This window comes from Polyodon spathula, chromosome 53 (assembly GCF_017654505.1).
Source record: "Polyodon spathula isolate WHYD16114869_AA chromosome 53, ASM1765450v1, whole genome shotgun sequence".
Lineage (NCBI taxonomy): Eukaryota > Metazoa > Chordata > Actinopteri > Acipenseriformes > Polyodontidae > Polyodon > Polyodon spathula.
Genome location: NC_054586.1, coordinates 1,169,869 through 1,178,477, shown reverse-complemented (window position 1 = coordinate 1,178,477; position 8,609 = coordinate 1,169,869). Strand labels below are relative to the sequence as shown.

Below are 8,609 nucleotides of genomic sequence, written 5' to 3'. Positions count from 1 at the left end.
GCTTGACAGATAGTTCTACTGACAATATTAATTAGTCCAATAACAAGTTTCCTGTAATCTAAACTCTTTGCAGTTTTTACAAGCCCTATAAACGTTTTTTTGCAACAGGATATTGCAGTTACAGTAACTGTCAAAAACACTTGTGGTCCACTGTATAGAGCTATGTAAGACAAACAGACATAATAGCATCTGGAAATCCATTGCTGGTTTTCTCTGTTGGGATCAAGTGCATTAAGATCAAAAGCTGCAGGCGACATTATTTTGTGTAGTGGATATGAACATCTTCAGTTATGTTCCAGTATGTTGTAGAATATATCATTGACATGCATGTTTATATTTGTCGTTTGGGTCTCGTTTGTTTCACATGTGTAGCTAAAATGTATTTTACTGCTTTACTGCCCCTTATGTCTACCTGATTGGATTTGGCATCGCCATGATGTGGGGCGAGTTCTCCTGGTATACCCTGGTGTGGGGCGTGTTCTCCTGGTATACCCTGGTGTGGGGCGTGTTCTCCTGGTATACCCTGGTGTGGGGCGTGTTCTCCTGGTATACCCTGGTGTGGGGCGTGTTCTCCTGGTATACCCTGGTGTGGGGCGTGTTCCTGGTATACCCTGGTGTGGGGCGTGTTCTCCTGGTATACCCTGGTGTGGGGCGTGTTCTCCTGGTATACCCTGGTGTGGGGCGTGTTCTCCTGGTATACCCTGGTGTGGGGCGTGTTCTCCTGTTCTACCCTGGTGTGGGGCGTGTTCTCCTGGTATACCCTGGTGTGGGGCGTGTTCTCCTGGTATACCCTGGTGTGGGGCGTGTTCTCCTGGTATACCCTGGTGTGGGGCGTGTTCTCCTGGTATACCCTGGTGTGGGGCGTGTTCTCCTGGTATACCCTGGTGTGGGGCGTGTTCTCCTGGTATACCCTGGTGTGGGGCGTGTTCTCCTGGTATACCCTGGTGTGGGGCGTGTTCTCCTGGTATACCCTGGTGTGGGGCGTGTTCTCCTGGTATACCCTGGTGTGGGGCGTGTTCTCCTGGTATACCCTGGTGTGGGGCGTGTTCTCCTGGTATACCCTGGTGTGGGGGTGTTCTCCTGGTATACCCTGGTGTGGGGAGTCTCCTGGTATACCCTGGTGTGGGGCGTGTTCTCCTGGTATACCCTGGTGTGGGGCGTGTTCTCCTGGTATACCCTGGTGTGGGGCATGTTCTCCTGGTATACCCTGGTGTGGGGCGTGTTCTCCTGGTATACCCTGGTGTGGGGCGTGTTCTCCTGGTATACCCTGGTGTGGGGCGTGTTCTCCTGGTATACCCTGGTGTGGGGCGTGTTCTCCTGGTATACCCTGGTGTGGTGTGGGGCGTGTTCTCCTGGTATACCCTGGTGTGGGGCGTGTTCTCCTGGTATACCCTGGTGTGGGGCGTGTTCTCCTGGTATACCCTGGTGTGGGGCGTGTTCTCCTGGTATACCCTGGTGTGGGGCGTGTTCTCCTGGTATACCCTGGTGTGGGGCGTGTTCTCCTGGTATACCCTGGTGTGGGGCGTGTTCTCCTGGTATACCCTGGTGTGGGGCGTGTTCTCCTGGTATACCCTGGTGTGGGGCTGGTATACCCTGGTGTGTTCTCCTGGTATACCCTGGTGTGGGGCGTGTTCTCCTGGTACCCTGGTGTGGGGCGTGTTCTCCTGGTATACCCTGGTGTGGGGCGTGTTCTCCTGGTATACCCTGGTGTGGGGCGTGTTCTCCTGGTATACCCTGGTGTGGGGGTGTGGGTTCTCCTGGTATACCCTGGTGTGGGGCGTGTTCTCCTGGTATACCCTGGTGTGGGGCGTGTTCTCCTGGTATACCCTGGTGTGGGGCGTGTTCTCCTGGTATACCCTGGTGTGGGGCGTGTTCTCCTGGTATACCCTGGTGTGGGGCGTGTTCTCCTGGTATACCCTGGTGTGGGGCGTGTTCTCCTGGTATACCCTGGTGTGGGGCGTGTTCTCCTGGTATACCCTGGTGTGGGGCGTGTTCTCCTGGTATACCCTGGTGTGGGGCTTGTTCTCCTGGTATACCCATGTTCTCCTGGTATACCCTGGTGTGGGGCTTGTTCTCCTGGTATACCCTGGTGTGGGCGTGCTGGTATACCCTGGTGTGTTCTCCTGGTATACCCTGGTGTGGGGCGTTCTCCTGGTATACCCTGGTGTGGGGCGTGTTCTCCTGGTATACCCTGGTGTGGGGCGTGTTCTCCTGGTATACCCTGGTGGGGGCGTGTTCTCCTGAAGATTTTGTTGGGAGAGCCAATGCTCCCTGTGGAATCCCCAGGAGCGTGTTCAGCAACTTCACACAGGCCCCTGCACTCCCCTACCTGTGTGACTCACCCTGCACACCAGCCAGTCTCGGGACCCCTGCTCCCCTATCTGTGTGACTCACCCTGCACACCACAGTCGTGTCTTTACCAGGGGAGACCCTCGGGGAGCCCTGCGCTCCCCTATCTGTGTGACTCAGCCCTGCACACCACAGTCTTGTCTTTACTAGGGGAGACCCTCGGAGACCCCTGCTCTCCCCTATCTGTGTGACTCAGCCCTGCACACCACACAGTCAAAGTCGTGCCTTCCTATCTCTGTGCAGCCCTGCACACCACCCATGCCCCTATGTGGTGTGCAGGGTGAGTCCTTCAGACCCCTACTGTAAATTATTTATTTCTTATATTTTCAATATTGGTTTTACTTTAAGCTTGTTTTGCACAATTATAATATTTAAACCTATAGATTGTGAAGTTACAGTAACTCAGTAAATCATTTTTGGTGTATATTGAGAGGAAAAGGATGGAGGAAAACAACCATGGATCCCTATACAGCCTTACCATTCGAATCATTTTTCTGGAGAAACCCCCCCATCAAACAGCACCCTGCATAAAGTCAAAGCCTCCTTCTCCTGGCTATAGAAGAGATGTGACGTGCCTGTGTTGTTACTGTGATATGCTTAAATTGCTGAAATTAATCAGACTGAGTCCAGCTGTTTGATTTCAATTTCTAATTTCTATACAGTACTACATTTAAATAGATAGATAGAGCAGTGAAGAAGCAGAACAGTCTACATTGACAAACAACATCAGAGGGCGTGTACAAGAATGGAGATTTTCTTTCAAGAAGCAGAAAAAGGTCAAATATATGAATACTGCCTTTTCAGGGCTGATTGATTTGGAACAGCGATTAAACATAGTTTGAAAGATAACATTCGAGGTCCTTTATCAGAGCCCTCGTAGTGACCAATCAGGTTAAAGGAAATCTCAGATCCATTTTATAATAAATAAATCAAATTAATAATACAGGCAGACAGACAGAGTGTTAGATAGCTGTCCATCACTAATGCAATTCACCAGAAAGCTGTGCTTTATTAAATATTATTTCTTGCTTCGGGGTATGTGAAGCTGAGGGCAATGCAACTCTTCTTGTCATGTCAAGGTGTTTATATATTTTCTTTTTTAGAGGTTTATGTTTTAACGAATGTATTTTTTGAACGTGCACGCACTGCTTTGTTGCGGTCTGTCTTGTGTGTATGTGTGAGCGAGCGCTCGTTAGGCTGCTATTGAACTGGGCGCTCAGGGAATTGTGCTTTCACCAGACCACAGAGCGGGGATTTTAATTGGAAGCAGCTTTCAGCGGTTAACCCCCTTCTGGCACTGAGAGACTGGGAGAAAGGGAAGAGATGGATGATGAGATGGTGAGTAAGGTGTGAAAGGAGACAGTGAATAGGAGTGAGGGATAGGGAGATAGAGACAGAACAGGAGAGGGAAGGGAAAGGAAAACAGAGGGAGACAGGATAAGGGAGAGGGAGAAAGGCAGAGAGAGGGGGAGGACAGAAACGTTGAGAGCAGGTGAAAATGCTATGATGGAAGAGAGAATGGACGAGATGGATGCACAGAGATTGATAAAGAGAGAATTGATAGAGCCTAAGGGGAAAAGGGGTGAGCGGATGGCAGAGGAGGGAATGGGTTAGAGAAAGAGAATGAGAGAGAGAGGCTTGTCCACTCTAGTTCATCTCATTTCAATACTAATGAGGATGGAGTCATGTTGGAATGGATATGAGATGAGACATTGAAGCCTGGAGGGGAGAGAGAGTAGAAATGCAATTCATCCTCTCTCTCTTCTCTCCTCTCCCTCCACTCTCTCGGTCACTCAATGGGTCTCATTGCTGCAGCCTACCTACACAGTCCCTTCCCACCATAGGCTTACCCATTCTTTAAAGATATTTTGCTGCACAGTGACCACTATGATAAATTTATTTGAAGAATAATGAACATGTCTCTCCTTTCTATCCCTCGGCACTCTTAAATAGCATATACTTACATATCTTGTCAATGAGCGTCTATTAATTTATTGAAAAAATAAACACATTTTAAATGTTTCTCCTCTCTTTCTCTGTCTAAACTTGTCCCTTGAATAGAATGTACTTTACAGCCACTCTTATTCCTTGACTCCTATATCTGCGTATATACGTCTATTATCCCTTTGCATGTACTCATTTACTTAAACACATATCACAGAGCCTGCATGTATTTGAAAAGTTCCTTTCCTTCTCTCTCACTTCTTCCCTCCCTCTCCCCCTCCTTCTCTCTCTCTCTCTCTCTCTCTCTCTCTCTCTCTCTCTCTCTCTCTCTGATTCACACACACCTGCCCCAGCAGCCAGAGAGAGCGGAGCTCCAGCACACACAGAGCAAGCGAGAGAGAACCATCCAATCGACTGATTGAGGAAAGTGAAAAAGAGCTTCTGTCTTAACTGACACCAGAAGAGGTCTGAGAGAGAAGAGCGGACAGAGAAACCAGGAAAGGCGAAAAGAAAAAAAGTGATTAACGCATATATTTGTCTATTTATTCATTTGTTTATTGGTTTACTTGTTCTATTTATTTAAATGTAACGCACAAGAAGCTCTACAGTCAGAAAGAAAGAAAGAAAGAACTTCTATTTCAGTTGACTTTTAGATTTTGTTTTAATTGACAATAGAAGAGGAGACTAAGAGGAAGAACAACATCTTCAATTAAAACAACTACATTTATTACACAAGGAACAAAAAAATGAAAGTGTTTCTTTAATGAATTATCGTTTTTTTTTCTTCTGGCAAAAAAGAGCAAACAGATATTTCTGAACCGTTATTCTGAGGCAAACTGACTTTCCGAAAACAAAATAAAACAGCAGAAGCAAAAAAAAAACCTTCAATCTTACAAATAAAAAATGGGGAATTTCTGAAAGAAACAGGAAAGACGTTTAGACGTATATTTCTGACTTCTCTTTTATTCATAAATGATTGATGTTTTCAGATTTTATTTCAAAAATCCTACAAAAAAAAAGACACGAAACTCCTTCAGTCAGTGAATCCATGCATTTCTTTATTGAAGGAATTGGTTTTGAATTGTTGCTTTTTGGTTTTGTGGCTGTGTGTGTTTTCTAAAGCTCATACACACTGACCATTCCTGTGAAGTTGTTGAACACACCCCAGAAGAGACACAGACTACAAGCAAAAAAAAGGAACTAACACTATGGGAAATATTTAAAATATTTACAAAGAATTTCATTATTTTTTTTTAAAACAACGCTGAAAAAGAAATCGAAGACTAAAACACTGGATCTAATCAGAAGAAAATAACAAAAATCATTCAATCAAACAATCAAACAACCAAGATACACGTCAGCCTGACTCAATATCTCTGTCATAAAACACTATTACTGGGAAATCCCTCGACTCAACCCAACAATAAAACCCCAGGGATAAGAAGCACTGTGCAATCCCCTCAGGGTCAGCCTCCCTCCCTGCCCCTGTGTCTCGGAGGGCCAGTGTGTGATTCTCCACCCTGCAGCTCAGAGGGTCAGTGTGTGATTCTCCACCCTGCAGCTCAGAGCCGGCACCATTACGTCCAAAAGCGACGACGATTTCCTGGCCCTGGCTGCCTCGCGCTTGACCCGACGGAAAAGGGTGATTGGTGCGGCCATCGGAGTGGCCATGATCCTGGTCCTTCTGATCGCCATTCCTCTCCTGGTGCACAGCTCCAAGACGGGCTCGGGAAGTCACTACGAGATGCTGGGGAGCTGCCGTATGGTCTGTGACCCCTACACTACGCTGAGCTCGGCTGAGGCCAGCCAGGAACTCGCCGCAGTCTCCCCTCCGCCATTCCTGGAAGGCGGGAAGGAGCACCCACGCAGGGGCAAGTCGGGGTTCAGGGGCCCCCCAGGTCCTCCGGGCCCCCCAGGCCCTCGGGGCCCCCCCGGAGAGCCGGGAAAGCCTGGTCCGCCAGGGCCTCCTGGCCCGGGCCCTGGAGGATACATCGCTCCCTTCTACAGCCCCAAGATAGCCTTCTACGCTGGGCTGAGGAAACCCCATGAAGGCAACGAAGTGCTCAAGTTCGATGATGTGGTGACCAACGTGGGGAACTACTATGAGCCCTCCACTGGCAAGTTTACCTGCCCCCTGCCCGGAATCTATTACTTCACCTACCATGTGTTGATGAGAGGGGGAGACGGGACCAGCATGTGGGCTGATCTGAAGAAGAACGGACAGGTTAGTGTTTCATCATCTGTAACTACAATAGTGCTACATTTAGGAATACTGAAAAGAAACCAATACATTCAATGGATTTTTATTTTTTTTATTTTTCAATGTCTTGATTCAAAAGCATTCAATGTATTCTGTTTCTGTCAGTGTTTCTGAGTTAGTGCTTCATGTTGTATGAAGGTCATCACTTTATAAATCTGTTGTTTCAATTCACTTCTCTTGCAGGTTTTTATAGTAAACTTGTATTTTTGTATTGAATTGATTGGGGGTCCCAGAGAGTCTCCCCTGGTAAAGGCACAGCTGTCTGGTGGGCAAGGAGAGTCACACAGTCAGGGGAGTGCAGGGATCCCAGAGAGTCTCCCCTGGTAAAGGCACAGAGGGGAGTCACACAGTCAGGGGAGCGCAGGGGTCCCAGAGAGTCTCCCCTGGTAAAGGCACAGCTGCGTGGTGTGCAGGGTGAGTCACACAGTCAGGGGATCACAGGGATCCCTGAGGGTTTCCCCTGGAAAAGGCATGGCCGTGTGGTTTGCATGGGGAGTCACAGTCAGGGGAGTGCAGGGGTCCCAGAGAGTCTCCCCTGGTAAAGGCACGGCGTGTGGTGGGAAGGGAGAGTCACACAGTCAGGGGGCGCAGGGGTCCCAGAGGGTCTCCCCTGGTAAAGGCACAGCCGCGTGGTGTGCAGGGGGGAGCACAGTCAGGGGAGTCACACAGCAGGGGTCCCAGAGAGTCTCCCCTGGTAAAGGCACAGCTGTCTGGTGGGCAGGAAGAGTCACACAGTCAGGGGGCGCAGGGGTCCCAGAGAGTCTCCCCTGGTAAAGGCACAGCTGTGTGGTGGGCAGGGAGAGTCACACAGTCAGGGGAGCGCAGTCCCAGAGAGTCTCCCCTGGTAAAGGCACAGCTGTGTGGTGGGCAGGGAGAGTCACACAGTCAGGGGGCGCAGGGGTCCCAGAGAGTCTCCCCTGGTAAAGGCACAGCTGTGTGGTGGGCAGGGAGAGTCACACAGTCAGGGGGGCGCGGGTTTCTCCTGACCTCACTGCAGTGCATCCTACTGGCCAGGTGAGCTCAAGCAGACAGCTGCAGGGCTGGCCTTTGTCCTCCAGGAGGCAGTAGCTCACCCACGCTGCGGAGCTCCTGGATGTAAAGCAGTGATTGGCTGACCTTCACTTCTCCTGAGCTGTGTGGAGATTGATGCAATGAGGGAACATAACTGGATATTCTAAACTGGGGAGAAAACGGGGGTACAGTAATTGTACACTCTGCTGAGCTGAAATGGAACCTAGGAAGTGAAAGGGGTTGAGTTCAGGGGAGGGGTTGTGTTCAGGGGAGGGGTTGAGTTCAGGGGGAGGGGTTGAGTTCACGGTAGGGGTTGTGTTCAGAGGGGAGGGGTTAAGTTCAGGGGGAGGGGTTGGGTTCAGAGGGGAGCGGTTAAATTCAAAGGAGGGGTTGGTTTCAGAGGGGGCGAGGGTTTATATTCAGGGGAGGGGTTGGGTTCAGAGGGTAGGGGTTGAGTTTAGAGGGACGGGTTGGGTTCAGAGGGGAGGGGTTCAAAGGGGGTGAGGGTTTATGTTCAGGAGGAGGGGCTGGGTTCAGAGGGGGTGAGAGTTTATGTTGAGGGGAGGGGTTGGGTTCAGAGGGGAGGGCTTGAGTTCAGGGGGGGCTGGGTTCAGAGGGGGCGAGGGTTTATGTTCAGGGTAGGAGTTGGGTTCAGAATTACTGATAAGACACATTTTGTAGCTGGTCCCTTGAAATTCATATTCGTATGAGGTTGCCTGTATTCTAACGCCTGTTTCATGCACAGATCACAATATGCACATGTTTTTAACAGGGGGCATATTTTTTTAAATCTTTAAATAACTCCTACTTTTTGAAGAATACAACTGATTTCCACCCCCCTTAAGAGTAAGTAGCAGATTCCAAAAAATACAGCGCTGAACATCCCCACCTGTTGCTTTAAATAACGTACCTGTCATTTTTCTCATCATTGTTAACATCCTGACAACTTTTTACACTTATAACTTTAAACTCGGTTTGAAAGCTGTACAGTATTGAAATATTCACAATACAATATAACCCACATTATAGAATAGGATGCAATGGT

The 8,609-nt window shown here is 48.9% G+C and overlaps 1 protein-coding gene across 1 annotated transcript in view; it reads left to right on the top strand.

Annotated features, from left to right (window-relative positions):
- The first annotated feature begins 4,894 nt into the window (after positions 1 to 4,894).
- LOC121307153 (complement C1q-like protein 4) overlaps positions 4,895 to 8,609 on the top strand; it is a 28,744-nt gene continuing 25,029 nt past the window's right edge. Inside the window, exon 1 of the mRNA XM_041239290.1 lies at positions 4,895 to 6,517. Coding sequence (XP_041095224.1) covers positions 5,963 to 6,517 — 555 coding nt within the window. The 5' untranslated portion in view covers positions 4,895 to 5,962. The remainder of the gene's footprint in view (positions 6,518 to 8,609) is intronic.